This window comes from Agelaius tricolor, unplaced genomic scaffold (assembly GCF_023055355.1).
Source record: "Agelaius tricolor isolate 1412-34295 unplaced genomic scaffold, bAgeTri1.0.p SCAF_17, whole genome shotgun sequence".
NCBI classification, from domain to species: Eukaryota; Metazoa; Chordata; class Aves; order Passeriformes; family Icteridae; genus Agelaius; species Agelaius tricolor.
The window spans coordinates 5,360,628-5,377,472 of record NW_027269277.1 but is presented as its reverse complement, the minus strand read 5'-3'; the positions used below and the strand labels follow the sequence as shown (position 1 = coordinate 5,377,472).

General features: G+C 43.9%; 1 protein-coding gene across 1 annotated transcript in view; it reads right to left on the bottom strand.

Moving 5' to 3' along the window:
* The window catches only part of LOC139597185 (fibronectin type-III domain-containing protein 3a-like), a 39,359-nt gene that overhangs the window by 9,767 nt on the left and 12,747 nt on the right, over window positions 1–16,845 (bottom strand). The window contains 13 exon segments of the mRNA XM_071442215.1: window positions 237–411; window positions 501–622; window positions 1,275–1,328; window positions 2,168–2,306; window positions 3,406–3,465; window positions 3,726–3,880; window positions 4,984–5,039; window positions 5,910–6,182; window positions 7,122–7,269; window positions 7,271–7,360; window positions 8,849–8,925; window positions 9,801–9,876; window positions 12,967–13,102. Of these exon segments, the coding sequence (XP_071298316.1) occupies window positions 237–411; window positions 501–622; window positions 1,275–1,328; window positions 2,168–2,306; window positions 3,406–3,465; window positions 3,726–3,880; window positions 4,984–5,039; window positions 5,910–6,182; window positions 7,122–7,269; window positions 7,271–7,360; window positions 8,849–8,925; window positions 9,801–9,876; window positions 12,967–13,062 (1,521 nt within the window). The 5' untranslated portion in view covers window positions 13,063–13,102.

The window sequence follows — 16,845 nt, the reverse complement described above, 5'->3', positions numbered from 1 at the left end:
CTCTGCCATGAATTCCATGCAATGCTTTCTCTCTGCCATGAATTCCATGCAATGCTTTCTCTCTGCCATCAATTCCATGCAATGCTTTCTCTCTCTGCCATCAATTCCATGCAATGCTTTCTCTCTCTGCCATCAATTCCATGCAATGCTTGCTGACCATTTATCGGGAGATTAAAAAAAGTTCATTTTTATTTCACCACTATAAAGGAAATTTCCACACAAAGCCCAGCACTTACAGAACCTTCTTCCTCCATGTCCAGGCTGTAGGTGAGGGAGTCATCTGAGGCCCCTCCTGCAGGAGGGCTCCATCCCAGGGCCATCCAGGTCACTCCTGCCTCCAGCAGCGTGGGTGGTGCTGGGGCTGGTGGCACCACCCCAGCCGTGCCGAACGTCACCGTCTCACTGAACCCACTGGGGAGGAGATTTTGAACAAGGGTGAGCAGCAGCTGATGGAATCCAGGGGGAAATGCAGCATTTGGGATCCCTGGGCTCCTGGTTACCTCATTCCAATGTCGTTTTTAGCAGCCAGCCTCAGGGAGTATCTTGTGGAGGGAGTGAGTTTGGTGAGCTTGTACTGCTTCAGGTGCCCGTAGTAACATTCCTTGAAGGGGCCATTCTTCCCCTGGAAAACAGGGAGATCCAGAGTCACTCCCTGATCCCTGCCAAGGCCACCCTCCTCATTCTACATCTTCCTAAATCCCAGAATCTCAGACTGGTTTGGGTTGGGAGAGACCTTAAAGCTCATCTCCTTCCATGGGCAGGGACACCTTCCATGAAAATGTCTTTGAAAGGTAATTAAAAAAGAAATTACTGAGCCTCAAGAATGCAAAATTTAATGTATCATGGTCATCCTGAGTCTGCTGATGGTCACCCTGAGCAGTCCTGATAATAAACCACATTAGGACTGAGATACCTGATTACTTTTGGTACTGGGGATTTGACAAAATGGTGATAAACCATTGAGCAGAAAACAAAACACATTCTGGAACTTTGCATTACATCTCAGCAAGATGCTCAAGAGCTGAGGGAGATTTGTGACACAACCCAAAGATGCCAAATGCTTGTACATTTAAAGAGAACAAAGGAATGACTGATGCTCTGGATGACAAATGAGGCACTTTTACACTGTCCCCTCCCATTGATCATTTGTCTCTTTAAAACTGTCAGGACAGTTGCACCAAAATAGCTGCTGTACCTAAGCAAAGGGTATTTTTAAGTGTAATTGCTCTACAGATGTCATTATGATTTTTTTTTGGTACTAGAAAAGCTCTTACCTCATCCCATTCTAAAAGAAAATTAGTTATTTTGGAACCATTGTCATTTGAGGACTGAAAATAAAGAAACAATGAAAAAAAGAGTTAAAATCAAGTGGTTGTAAATGTGTTTTATAAATATTTTTACATATTGAATAAACTCCAACTGCCTTTCAATACAAGGCTGCTGTACTACTTCTTTTAGTTCTGATAGTTTAGAATATAAATTTATAAATTGACTGATTTTATAAATGAAGCAAATGACATTCTTAGAGCTCTTTTCCTGGTGCCTTGCACTGGGTGCTCACCACCTGCCTGTGCAATCTAAGGGTTCACACGAGCAACATCTGACACATGAAATGGGAACTTCTTCATTTTCTAAGCACAGATACTACAAATAATTTCACTAAAGGCATTTAGCTGGAACCATTTTTCAGCATGATCATAAGAAAAACATCAAAAACCAAGTAAACACAGCCACCAATAAACCTTGACAGATAGTGGTTATATTCAAAAGTCAGATCAAAAATGAGAATCTATAGAACCATCCAAAGAAATTTAGTCTGAATGAGTCAGAGCAACTAAAAGAACATTAAGTCATATCTATTTATCATCCAGGACCTCAAGCAAAGATATAAATAAATTAAAATCCATTTTTTCCTCTCTGCCAGCTCAGAAGAGAAGAGCCCTGCTACCAACTCTATCACACTAAAGCTGCAGGCAAGAAACTCAGCAAACACTGAAAAAAAAAAAGAAAGGTAATTATTATTTCATTATCAATCTTCACTGAGCAACTTAAAAGGCACCACCTACAGCACACACTGAATTCCTGACAAAGCTGATTTCAATCCACTGCCCAGGAATCCAGCAGAGTGCTCTGCTCCCCTTCACTCAGCCCCAGGTGTGGCTCTTACCTTCCACTGCAAGCTCAGGCTGTTTTTGGTTCTGTTAATCAGCTTTGGGGCAGCTGGACAGTCTGGCTCACAGCTCTCTGTGGTGAAGCTCACCAGCTCTGAAATGGTTTCTTTGATGGAACTGCTGGTTGCTGAAACTCTAAACAAAGGGTAATTAATGATGTGGCTGCTGCACTGGCACCTGGAAATGTAAGGGCAGAGCTGGCAGCTTCAGGGGTTTATTCCCAAGCAGTGGCTGCAGGGTGGGGGTCACCCAGTTCACCCCCAGACCCCAGACCCCATTTCTCACCCTTCATTTACTCTGCCATTACTCTTTGTCACAGTGGAGATATTTTAGGGCTGAAAAACCTGTGGGATAGGGGATGAAAACTATGCCAGGTGTTCCAAAATGGCAACAGGATACCTGACTGGAAAAGAGCCTTCTGCTAAAAACACCTTAAAATTCAAATACAGCCAACACTTGTGCAGGAGTATGGGCACTAAACAGGCCAAATCATAAAATAACAACTGTATTGTTATTAAACAATAAAATCACGATTTTCATAGGAATTGCTTCATGTTTTCAGCAGTCCTGCCTCTTTCAGTGGAAAACACAGCACTGTGCAGGTGGAGCTGTGCTCCCACTTCCCACACCCAGAACTGTTCCACAGCCTCAGAGCAGGACTTTGCTGCAGGGAATCTTTAATCTCATCTGCTCCAGTGCCCCAGCACTGAGGGGGACTCTGGTTCCCCTGGTTTGTTTAGCAGCTGCTCTCTCCCTGGCCAGCCCAACACCACCAGTCAGGATCATTTACTCCTGATCATCCCATCCCACTTCCCACTGAGCCCATTCCCACTCCCCTGCTTGCACTGCTGCAGGTCAGACAAGCATCTCTGAAATCAAACTGACAAGTCAGATTTTCAGATCCAATTTCAAGGCTAAATTATTTCATTTCCCACTGACTTCAGCCCACGACAATCTGCAGACTGTTGTTCTAAAAAGAGTACCAGCAGAGAATAATTTAAAGTTTGTAACTAAGAAATCTGAAGAGACAGAGAAGGTGGTAGGGAAGGAAATGAGGTGGTATTTTAATTAAGTTAAAAGAGAAATTGGAATTTAGATAGCAAACCCAGTGTCCACAGCATGGTGTTTTTTCAGAATATTCCTGAACTGTTTGTATCACCCCTTTTCCATGAAGCCACAATAACCCTGCAATGCCCATATCCCCCCAAGCTTTATTTCCTTCCCAGCAGCATACCTGGCATGATAATCAGTGGCTGGTCTGAGATCAGGAAGTGTAATTGTTAATTCTTCCCCACTGTAAAAAGGCAAAAACAAACAGAAAGCAGAGTTACAGCTCTTCCTTAAACCTCAGGGCTCAAAGCTCATTGAAAAGCAAAACCACGTAGTGCACATTTAAGTTTCCCACTGTCCATGTACAACTCTTTAGTGACATTACTTAAAATTTATTTCATGTGAAGTAGGAAGGTCTGCAAGTCAACAAACAGCTCCTGATAGAGAGATTGCTGATTGGTTAATGGTTTAAACATTGTGCTTAAAGGAAGAAACTAAACTTACACATAGACAGATTTAAATTTTCCATTTTTACCACTGTTGGATATTGCTACTTCAAATGTAAATGCTGCTGGACTATGACTATGGCTCTCTCCATTCTGTGAACTAACTGGGAGATTCCAGGACAGAACGGCTGATCTTGCTTGTATATCAGAAACCTATTAAAAGCATAAATAATGCAAGTAAGTTTGCTTTCTGCAAGAAAAGGTTAATTAGTCAATAACATGGCGTTGCTAATTGGCCTAGGAAGCTCCTCACTGGAGGAATTCTTTCCCTTTGGAGTGGGAATACAGAGGCATTCTTTGGATTGCAATGATTTCCTCTTTTCACTTCTAAAGGCTTTCCCTTCCAACACCAAACCAACACCACAGTGGGGCAGGAAGAGAAAATTCCTGCATCAAGGTTTCCATCACTCACTTGGAGCAAATGTTCAGCTGGGGAGTCTTGGGCAGGATCCCAGATCAGATTTAGGCACAGACACCTTATTGTCATTTTCTGACAGATCCCTCACAAAACATTTAACCACTGATCCTAAGGACAGCACAGGCTCTGTTTGTAAAACTCAACATTTCTTGTCTGATTTTTTTTAGCTGCTTCATTCCCACACTCCAAATTCTCTCTGCCCAAGGCAACACAGCCTTGGGGTAGCTCTAAGTACAGATGTCAGAAGCAACAGGGAAAAAGTACTAAAGGACCAAAAAACCCCTCAAAAGCTGGTGCAAAGGAACACAACCCCTGTTTGCTGTGTGGATAATGCAGAGAAGAGCTCATTACACTTGCTCAATATCAAACACAGACATTTTAATTACCCTCACCAGACTCCACCTTCCTAAATTAATCTCTAAATACTCAAATATTTGCTCCAGTATCTCAATATAGCATCAAAAGAGGATCTATCTGTGTAAACTTTATCCTTAACACTCCTAAATCCTCTCTGCTGAGCAAAGGATGGTTCCTTTGTGAGTGGACAAACTTCCAAGAGTTTAGCAGGCCCCTGGTTTGCAAGGTAAAGCCCTCACATACGCTGGAAAACTGCAACAGTGGAATATTCTGGGATTACAGGCTGGCAAACTGAGAAACAGTGAATTTCCAGCATGGCTGCCCTTTCCCAGCTATGAACTCTGACAGCTAAACTGCATTTACCTTCTCCATTAAAAAAATTAAACCATTAAGAACAAAGGAAAAGGGATTGATAAAACACAAGTTATTTTCTAGGAAGCACAGGCCCAGAAAATAATGGGATTTTAAGGCTAATACTTACAACTGGCTTGCCAATGCTCAAGTGAGTATCACATTTCCTGGATTCTGTGTCAGATTCTGCAATTTAAACACAAACCAGATTATCCCAAAGCCTGAGAGCAACCCAGGCTGTTACCAAAAGGCCACCACGAGATGGAGTTGGCCTCATTAGGACTTGAACAATGGTTCTTATTGTGCAAAGTTCATTTCCCCTGTTTGTTTTGGCTGCGTGAGGGGCAGAAACACCAAGTATCCAAAACCAACAGTGGTACAAAAACCCTTTTAGTACATCCTGCACAAAGGGGATCTTTTCCTAATGGAGCAGAAATAGGTTTTCTTTGACAACACAAAAACATTCCTCCAAAAATGAGAGGTGTTAAAAAAAATGATAATAAGATCTTATCTCTGCCTGATTTGTTTTCCTGGAATTTCTATGGCAAAACGTTCCCAGTTTGGAAGAAGCCTGACACTGTCTCAAAGACACTGCAAAAGGTTTTTAGTAGCCACAAGGTATTAAGAAGCTGAAATTAGAACTAATTAAACAGCAGCTTCTACAACTGCTCAAATTTTCAGGTTAAGGTTAAATGGGTCCTGGTTCATCACAAAGAACCACAAGCAGTGACACCAGAAGTTTTAGAAGTACCTATGGGACACCCTCACTGGGAATATTGATCAGTCCTGGCCCAGAAATGGCAGGGAAGTAAAAAGGTTTAAAATTAAATCTTTTTGAAGACCTTATTTGCTAAATACCAAATGAAAAAAACTGATATCCCAATGATTCCTAGAAAAAAAAAAAATCTAATGGATTCCATAATGGATTTTGTAATAGATTTCAGGCTTCCTCTAATCCTGAAGAGCCAAACAAATTTATAAATTCAGCTTTTTCAGAACCTGTTTTGCAATGAGTTTATAGAAATAACTGAGATTTCCCCTGTCCATGCCACCTACCTCCCATCTCTGCCTCTGGACTGCCCTTTGTTTTTCCTATCTGCTTCTGCTTTAGTGCTCCAACTGCCCCTTGCTGGCCCTTTCCATTCCCATTGGGAATTGTGGCATTGGAAGAATTAAGGACTTTATGTGGTGAGGAGGGAGGGCTGTTCAGTTTATTGTTGGTGTGACCACTGGCTTGTCTGTCCTTTAGCCTCTTCTTGAGGTGCTCCTGCATTTTGAGACTCCTCTCATCCCTCTGGATGAAGTTTGTCCTCCCATGGGAACGAGGTTCTGCAAAGAAGGGAGAAATGACTTCATTCTTCTGAATTATTCATTTGACATCTGAATCTACAATCTGGAAAAATCACTAAAATCCAGCCCCTGGAAATTCCCTGTGCTTTGTCAGTCTGGAAGTACAGGGATTTTGGAATTTGGCGTCTTTTTAAACTGAATTTTTTGGGCCTTTCTCCTGTCAGTTGCTCCAGATCCTGCTTTACAGCTGCCTCTCTTCCCTGCTACAGACACATTTACAAAGAATTAAGCAAATTTAGGACCCAACTGAATTTTTCCAACACATCCTGAATGTTTTAGCCTAGAGCGAGGCAAAACACATAATTACCAAATTAAGTTTGAGAGACAGCAAATGGTCTTACTAAGTCTAATTTCTGTTTTAAGTCTTGATAATAAAATAAGGATTTGAGCTTGGATTAATTCAACATAACCCTAGTCCTTCACTGATTTAGTGCTTTGTTGAGTTTTTAGAGTGGGTCTGCACTTCACCCTCCACTATGGATAACAACATTTTTTGGGTTGTTTTTGTTCACTTTTCAGTCACATCTGGACTAAAAAAAATACATTCATGTATCAAACTAAGTTTCATTTTCAATGAACTTCACACCAAGGCTGTGACAAAATTCAGTGGGAAAAGAGTTTTAGGAGTCACTGCTGTGGGATTTGCAGTGGCAAAAGCAGGGATGCGTGGAAAATACAACATGGGAAAATACAACATTTCTCAGGTACAAATTTGCACAATCCCTTGAAAACAGAGGATCCAAACAGAAAAATCAGAGGATACACAACCACACTCTGCACACTCAGGGACTCACTCTGTGGGACTCAGGTGAGTCCCTGACCCACGGGGGTGCTCTAAGTTAATAACACAACCCCTGGGGGTGTGTGGGGAGGCAGGGCCAGCTGTCCCCAGGGCCTGGGGACACTCTGGGCTCTCACCTTGCTCCTGGAACACGTGCGGTGGCGGGGGCTGGTGCATGAACTGAGGTGGGAGCTCTCCAGTGCCGGGCACCGCGGGGAACACGGGGTGAGGGGGGGGTGGCAGCAGGGCATGGGGGTGGTGCATGTAATGGGGCACGTGGGGGGGGAGGGGGAGGAGGGGGGGGATGCATGGAAGGATGGAATTCCCCCGAGTGGGGCACCACCACCACTCGCCGGACTCCATTTTCTTCCACCACCTGCAGGGAAATGGGAGAAATCAACTGTGAGGTCAGAGAGAATCCCATCAAATATTGTACATGCAGCAAGGGATTGATCTCCCTGTTCTGGTTCATATCCAGGACCTGACAGGCAGGGTTTGCACACCAGACTGGATTCCAGTGGAAACCAGGCAGGTACTGCTGGGATGAAGTGGAGTTTGAGGCAGTCAGTCTGAACAATCACAGAATCCCAGGGTGGTTCAGGTAGGAAAAGACCTTAAACTTCATCTCATCCCACCCCAGGGACCCTTCCACAGAACAGGCTGCTCCAAGCCCCATCCAGCCTGTCCTGGAACACTTCCAGGGCTGGGAGTCCACAACCTGTTCACTCCTGAATTATTTCCCTCCACTTTGGCAGAATCCAAGAGAACCAGCCCTGGGCTCCTCCAGACACAGGGAACACAAAGTTATCACCTCATCTGACAAGAGCAGTCCAGGTAACTCAAGCTCTGATTTAAAGCTGCTTTCCAACTTGTCAATCCCTGTCACAACAACCAAGGGAAAACAACCCAACCCTGCTGGTTTCAGGTGACAGCAAACACAGAAGAAATAAATGTGGTTTTCAGGCTGAGCAGCTCAGTCCTGCCAGGGCTTTGCCCACTGTTTGCACTGAGGGAGCCATTTCACAGGGATCAGAAATTGTCTGGGAGATGCTTTGCTCAAGGTCTGCAGAGCTGAAGAACAGCAGAAGCCCAAAATTCAGCTGTGTGCAAAAGGAAACTTCCTGGAGAACCCAAGAACTCAGAGGTTTCAAACCTACTCACAACACTCCTGATTTTCAACATTACTACAACACTAGTTCTGTTTCCACATTTGGTTTTGATTATTTCCTTTTAAAACACATTAATTTAGAAATAAATCAAACTGGGAGTATCTCTGGTAACAACATGCAGGTCTGACCTGAACAACACCCAGGAGTGGAAAATCCAAGGGAGTGGAAAAGCAAAGCTGGGAGAGCCCAGAGCCCTGCTCATTTCTCAAACACATCACTGGAATCAGTGTTTGCATCACCACCACACTCTGCTCCAGCAGTGCTGCTTTGCTGGAATTTCAGGAGATCAGGGCTGGTCAAGAAAGGAGCACTGAAAGTTCGGATAAATTTTTATACTAAATAGAAAACCAGCAGCCAGTTGGGACTGTTCATATGACCCAGCTTCACCCTGCAAACAGGACTGATGGAAAATAAACATGTGGATCCTGTTCATGGAGCTCAGACAGTCAATTCAGAGCTGTCCTTGTTGCTAAAAGTGTTTTTAACTGCTGGGAGCAGGATTAAAAAATTCCTGGAAACTGGATCAGACATTACTCAGTAACAGAAGGGACAGAGCCCACAATAAAGTGAAACAGTTGGTAAGTTCAATGGAAAAAAATAGCTTTTTTTCACAGCCAAAATCACCAATAAATAATAAAAATATTATTAAAATTTCCCCCAAAACCACCCAGCAAGAGAAGGAGAAATGAACCTACCTGAGACACGTAACCGGGAGGCACAAAAATCGGCGGCATGGAACCGTTTGGTGACATCATGGGGACATGTGCTGGACCTGCCAGGGACAAGGGGCCACTTCTTAACAACCAAGGCTTTTCCCATCTGGAGCCACCTTTTGCCAAAGATGGGAGCCCCACCCTGGAGCCTGAAACATCAGGGATTGCATCCCATTCTCTGTTTGATTATTGGCTTTATCCCAAGCACCACGCTTTGGCCAGCAGTGTCTTTTTAATTGCACAAAAAATCTGTATAAATTATTTTAATCTGTGAAAATAATTTCAGCTCTTAATGTGTGACAGTTAAAAGTCTGTAGTACTGAAGGCAAATGCAGGTATTGGGGTAAAGCTGATGGAGGAATTAAAAAATTAATTTTAAATACATTATTTTTTTATATGAAGCTCAAGGGAAGTATTTCTGTAGGGGATTTGATGAAAGCAGAATGGACACATTTTATATAATATCATGTAAAATGGTGACAAATTCTCCAAAAATGGAAATACTGCTAAATTCAACTTGATTTACAGGAGGTATTTTGCCCTGACTGGGGTTTTCTGTCACTTACCCAGAAGGTAAAAAGGAATTTGCAGGCACAGAGTGGAGCAATGATTCCCCCACCTCACAGCACAGGGAGGTCCCAGTGACCCTTAAAGTTCTTTAACTTATTGTTAATAAATACCACATAAATCATGTGTTAGGATCCTGGGAAGACACTTAGTCAAGGATCACTGCAAACCCATCTTTTGGGACTGAAAATCTGCAGGATTCAGGGAATCCTGGCAGCTTCCCAGTGCTGCCTCATTTGTGCTTGGACACAAACTGAAAAATCTGATTTATTCCAGTGCAGAAAACACATCTGACATCACAGAAAAAACCCAGTGGAATAACCTTAGAACCAAAATATTTGGATTCAGCACTTGAGCCTCCCTTTACCTTGAATGCACTGAATGTGTCCATCTTCAGTTGTAATTGTAAATGTTTCACCTGGGTTTACCTGGACAAGAATCACCTGCAGGAAACAAAACACAAAAGAGGGGTTGGGGGCTTTTTAAATGTTATACATTCTCTGGGGGAAAACCCCTCCTCTTTAGAGGCAAACAACATCAGAGCTTTGGCAACCTTGGAGTAAAACAAGAAAATGATGGGTAGAATGAAAATATTTCTTCCTACTTCGACATAAAATCCTTGTATTTTTCCTCTGGTTACTCCCAGAAGTGCCTCACTTGATACACATGAAATAAGCTTTTAATTTCCCATTTCACACTGCTTTTTCTGAGGCAATAATGACCTGAGATTCACATTGCATTCCAGGCTTTTCCCACCAGCTCTGCCCTGCAGCTCCTGTGAGCCCAGGTGAGTTTTCCCTGTGGGAGGAACCCAGGCCCCAGTGACATCCTGCAGGTCCCTTTGGTCCCCTTGCACACAGATCCACCTGGAGCTGGGCCAGGGTCACTCCTCAGGCACTGCTGGGATCCCAAAGCACCCCCTCCTCCTGCCCCAGCCTCAGGGGAATTTTGGCAGCTGCACTTTATTGTAACATCTAAGATATTCCACAGTTAATCCTTCATTAAAAGGGGGATTAGCCAGGTAAGAACTGCAGGTACACAATTCAAATTCCACTCTGGTGACAGCTGGCACTGATGTAAAAACTGAAATAAAATGTATTTGTCAAAGCAGCTGTGAAAATCAGTGCAATTTTCTTTCATTCAATTTTTATGAAGTAGTTTTGCACTATTCATGGAGTGACATTTGTAGCAGGATCTGAAGAAATCACCAGGTCATTTAATCCCTGGTAAAATGAGCTACACATCATATTAATGAATGAATTTTTCTGTGCTGGAGCTCCCTGAACTCCTCAGACACCAGTTTCACTGTTCTCATCACTACAGACTCCAAGGATAAATGATAAATTGTATTTTAACACTGGTTTTGCAGCTTCTGCATATTGCTGTATTAATCTTTGATTTTATTTTTTTATAACCTCCCTTGTAGGGAAGAATGGATGCTTCTTGTACAGGAGAATTTTACTTTGGCTGGATGATTTGTTTCTGGATATAAGTAAGCCACCAAAATCCCTGAAAAGGCCATTTAGGCACTCAGTAATATTTATTATGGTTCCAGGAGAGTGAGAGATAGCAGAGAAAGCCTTTAAACGTGGCATAATTTGCATTAATAATGAAATTTATGCAGATTTGTCACTTCAGAATGCAAGTAAATGCATGACTTCAATGCTAATACATTTCTTGGGGTAAAGGGAGAGAAGTGGTGTCAATTGTTTAAAGAAAACTGACAATAACGGGCTGGGGATTTGCCAGAGCACAAGAAACAGGAAAAAGATTTGCTGTGGATCCAGGATTGCACAGGCAGGGACTGACCTCAGGAAAAGGCTCATCTTTGAGGGCAAAACTCAGAGGCAAGAAAGGGAATGTTTGAGAGATTCAGAGCCTCTCTGAGGTGGCACAGCCTCAGCCCAGTTCCCTGAGCTGCAGCTCAGAGCAGGGGGAAGGATCCCAGCAGTGCTGCAATCCCAGCAGCAGAGCCTGGAATGCCAGGAATGCTCAGGCCCTGCCTCAGAGCAGTGACTCACTGGGATTCATGAAGAAAATGCAGTCCCAGGCACCTTCCAACAAGGAACATGTCCAGGAAGCTGGAGCAGGGCTGAGGGGTGGATCTGAGCCAGGTGAGACAGGGGAGAGCTGAGCCCAGGAGCTGCCAACACCCCTGAGCACCTCTGCAGGGCTGGTGGCACCAGCACAGGCAAAGCTGCTCAGCCACAGCTCTGCTTTTAGCCTTATTCACACATTTTTGGACCCAGAAACCCTTCCAGAAAACTTCCAACTTTTGCTTTAAGTGAAATGGAGCTAATGGATTCACTGGCCAAACACACAGGTTTGGTTTCTGGAAACAAATCTCTCTGCAATAATTAAGTATTAGCACTGTCCTCCACAGCACTGGCAGAGAAATAATTAAAAATCCTCTGCATTAATAAAGATTCTAAGTCAAGACTCTCTCTAAAAGATTCTATTTAAACTTCAAATGCATCTCCACAATACAACTCTATTATTTTCCTTTTTTTTTAAAAATCTCACCTGATTGCAAAGTCTCCTCTAGGTCCTAAAAATGTCAGTGACTGTCACCTCCATGTGCCACACACAGAGCTCTGGGGACAGGAGCCAACTAAATCTACCTGATCTCCTTTCCTCATGAAACCTGAACCACCTGAGCCACCTCCCAGCTGGGCAGGGCTGAAATTTCACCTTCTACTGCCAGAACTTCAGAAATGTCTTGGAGACTTTGCTCATTTCCAGACATACTCGTTGTACTTCCACCCCCAGGGTTTGAGGCAGAAAGGGAAAAGGACTTTTTCTTTAAAAAGCTCATTTTTCCAAGAATACAACCGAAACAAGACAGATTTCTCCATCTTATCTGCAGCAATGACAAATTAGAGGAGATCTCATGTAAACTTTCAGCATTTATGGCCTGCCAGACCTCAAAGGATGGGAAGAGCTCCCAGTATTTGTAGTCCAAAGCACTCAGCTCTTTCTGCTGAACGCTAAATTCACATTTACTGACAATTTACACAGACTTGGGATTCAAAATTGTTCAGCTGCCACTTTTTACCTGTGTTTCTAACCCTACCAGGGACTTCTGAAGGGTTGTGTCCAATAAAGCTCTAAAGTTTCAACTAAATACACTCAGGTTTCACCACTGCACTGTAATTATTAATGAAGACACTTAAAACCAGGAAGCCAAGGTCTTTCCTTTCATTTTCCTGTCATAGATTTCCTCTTCAATCCCTTGCTAATCTTTATTCATCACTTCACAGGAGTTTCAAAACCTTTATTAACCCCCCAATTTTTCCTTTGATTTTTGGAGTTTGCAGCTCCATTTTAAAGCCTTTTTTTTTCACACCAGTCCACTGGCTGAGAGCTGAATGATTTTTTTTCCTCTCTCCATTTGCACTTCTGTTTAACTCCTGATGTCAGTGCTCACAGGCACATCCTTGCCCAGCTCTCAGAGAGCAGTGGCAGAGCTGCCTGGTTTTTGTGGAGCCACCATCCCAGCTGCTCCCAGTGCTCCCAGTTGAGGGCTGACTTGCCTGCTGGATGCTGTCCCCGTTGACCATGTGAGGTAGAAGTGGCACTTCATTCAGCAGAGGGGTGGCTTCCAGGGGGGGCGGCTGCTCAGCCATCATTTCTTGGGATCACTCATGGACACCTGCTCACCTCAGCCACCTGCTCCAAGGAAAAACAGGGATGAGGTCAGATCCAGCTCTCCTTTCCTTAAACCATTCTCTGTTTGTCTGACAAACTCAGCTCTACCAATTCCAAGTGCACCCAAACACTCCAATGTTTTGGTTTCCATCACTTTTAACTTCTTTCATGTAAGCAATAAATGTCCTTTTCCCAAAATTTTCCCCTTTAATTATCAGGAATATTCAGCCACGAGTGCTGGAATTGCTACCTAAGTGCAGCAATTACACAGTAGAGGAATTTACACTTATACAGCAATTTATTCCTAAATTTGCACTTCAAATTCCTAAACTGCTTCCACTCCAGACCCCAAGCTTTAGGCTACATAATGCACACACCACATTGACATTTTAGTGATGATCAAAAAACCCCTAAACCATGCAATTTCTCCAATACAAAATCTGCCAGGGTGAAAGCAAAGCTTGAGACAACACAAAATCCTGCTTTGTCCCAAAATTTTTGACTGACAGCCACGGGGAAATGTGAATGGACAAGTGCTGCAGAGTTGTGAGCTTCCAGGGAATAATCTGTAATTAGAGTAAGTCAAAATACACATGATACAAACTAATTATAGTAATTAGAGCAAATCAAGCTGCAAGCTCCCAATGGTAGGGAATTTTCAGTGTATAGTTAATCCAGCATCCATAAAAAGCACAAGATAACAGGATACAGGAAATGCTGACACTTCCTGCTCCTTTCCCATTACCTCCCATAAACCAGAAGGCAAAATGTGGTTATGAGGGTCCAATTCCTTAAAAATAAAAAGCAAACCACAAAACACCTCCCTAAATCTGTGTATGAACCAAGTCAGGCTGCTTCAAAGTGTCAAATCTTTCTTCAGTTCTCCACAAGCAGCAAGGAAAGTGCAATTTTTGCAGAAGAAAAAAGACAAAAACTGGTTAATTCTGTACCTGTGGGACTGTATTTCTAGCAGATTAGCAACAGTAGGAGACATACAATATAATTAACATAATTTCTTCTGGCTTTAACTGATTTTGTACAGAAAAATCTGTAAGCAAGCTGAGATTACAAAGGTTTTTCCTGTGTTATCAAGATAAGGCAAAGGAGGTGGTGGAATCCACTGATAAAACCCCCATTCCTCCTTTGCAAAAGCATCTCCAAATCAGAGATGCAATCACACAGCCACAAAATGCAGCACAACAAACTCCTCAAGACTTCCCAGAACCCAGCTCCTTTCACAAGGAAATTCTTCTCCAGGGCTGCTCCAGTAACAGCTTTAGGAAGCCAAACATCACTGCAAGGTGCAAGGGCTGGACAGGATCTCAAAGATCAAATTTGCATCAGCTCTGGTCTAAATACACTTAATAAATACACTGAATTGCCTGAGCATGGTATTTATTTCCTGAATAAAATAAACTCCTTTTTGTCAGGTTTGGAATTGCCTCTGCCAAGGATGCAAATTTTAACTATTCCACTTAAAAACCCCTGCCTGGAACCGTAAAATTCAGGCAAAGGTTTCTTCCTCTACACCTCTCCCATTTTTTGAGGTTGGATCTAAGCCTTAAGAGCCATAACAGGAATTCACTGTACACAAAATGGAAATTCTTTATTTTATGTATGCATATGAATTTCTTCAATCTCAAAGAAAACAGAAATTAGTAGATAAAATAAAGGGGAAAACCCTTTACCAAAGGGCAACTCCTTCTGCATTCAAATTCAACTCCCCCAAATTAACAGCTGCAGAAAAACATGTTCTGAAACAGGACCCAAAGGCACCTGCAACTTTAAATAAAGGTTCAGAGTTTCTGTGCTCATCTCTGCAACTTTAAATAAAGGTTCAGAGCTTCTCTGCTCTTCCCCTGCCTTGGCTGAATTTAATTCTCTCTTTAGGACAAATTACAGAGCAGAACCCCAACATCCCTGTGGTTTTTAGAACCCTTCATCTCCTGCCTAATGACACAGGGAGGATTTAATTTACATAGACACCTCCAAACACTTTCTGCTTGCTTAGTGCTGTAACTTCATTTCTCTGAGGAAGAATTTAATATTTGGAGTAGCAGGAAATAATTGCTTTTAAACTGTTAATGATAAACTCCAAAACCAGCCAATTTTGTGTCTTAGTAGCAATGGTCATATGGTCAGAGAAAACAGAAGTATTGACAGGAACAAGCCCATCTGAAGAGGTTTTGGGGCAGTTTCACCTGGCTCAGAACATTGACATTTCCCTGTGCAGCTGGGCTGGGGTGGCTGCAAGTAGCAGAATTCTGAGGACAAAGAGGAACATCCTGACAAACTGGAAAAAACCAAGTTATTTTGGGTTTTGAGCACTGCTTCATTCCCTGAAAACACTGATAAGAGCAACAAAACCACCCTGCCCTCCAAGGGAACACAGTCAATGAATGTGGGACTCAACCCCTCCCCACTTCAACAGGTAAAACTTTTCCAGGGAAATAAATCCATGGATTCACCTCCCCAAAGCCTCCATCCCACTCAAGGAAGTAGGTGGTATTTGGGTAAATAAAAAGAGAATTCCTGAAAAGTTATTACATACTCAGCACAATTTCCTGCAAAACAAAACAAAGACAGAGCTCTATCTTGAAAAGCCATTTCCCAACACCCTCCCACGGCTGGCCTGGAGCAGGGAATCCAGTCCTGCTCTCCCTGCAGGGCAAGGCTGCTCCCCAGGGAAAGGTGGAGGACAACCAGCAGAGGGGCACAGAGGAGACTGCAGGATCCCAGAGCTACCTCCATCCACACCCTCACACTCAGGCATCACAGAATCCAGCATGGTTTGGGTTAAAAGGGACCTTAAAGCCCATCCAGTGCCACCCCTGGATCCCTGGAAGTGTCCAAGGCCAGGCTGGACAGGGCTTGGAGCACTCTGGGACAGGGGAAGGTGTCAGTGGACAGGGGCAGGGACACCTTCCCCTATCCCCAGGCTGCTCCAAGCCCCATCCAGCCTGGCCTTGGGCACTTCCAGGGATCCAGGGGCAGTCACAGCTTCTCTGGGCACCCTGTGCCAGGGCCTGCCCACCCTCACAGCCAGGAATCCCTTCCCAGTATCCCATCCAGCCCTGCCCTCTGGCACTGGGAGCCATTCCCTGTGTCCTGTCTCTCCATCCCTTGTCCCCATTCCCTCTCCAGCTCTCCTGGATCCCTTTTAGGCCCTGGAAGAGGCTCTGGGGTCACCTTGGAGCCTTCTCCTCTCCAGGTGAGCACCCCCAGCTCTCCCAGCCTGGCTCCAGAGGGGCTCCAGCCCTTGGAGCAGCTCCATGGGCTCCTCTGGACGTTCTGCAGCAGCTCCAGCTCCTTCCTGTGCTGGAGGCAGCTCTGCAGGTGGGGTCTCACCTGAGCAGGGCAGAATTCCCCTGTTCCTCCTGCCATGCTGGAAAGGAGACCTGGAATCAGGGGGTTCTGGGGCCAGGGCAGCTCCAGCCTCTCCTCCACCAACTCTTCCGAGTTCCCAAGTTTCACATCATCCCTAAAAGTCTGTCAGTGGTTCCAGGCCTCCTCTAAACCCTTGGACTTACCCCAAACCAAGTCAGGTTGGAGAGGCAAATGCAGCTGGGGGGGTTGTCCATGGACCCACCCACAAGGAGATCTGCATCAAAGAGCTGCTGGCTCCCAAAAGCCACTTTATTCCAGCAAATCTCAGGAAGAGCAGCTCAAACTGCTTTTGCTGTGGTCAGCTCTTGGCAGTGAGGGATTTATCATCCCCAGGAACTATTCAAGTGGTCAGGAAAAAAAAAAAAGGAAAAGGAAAA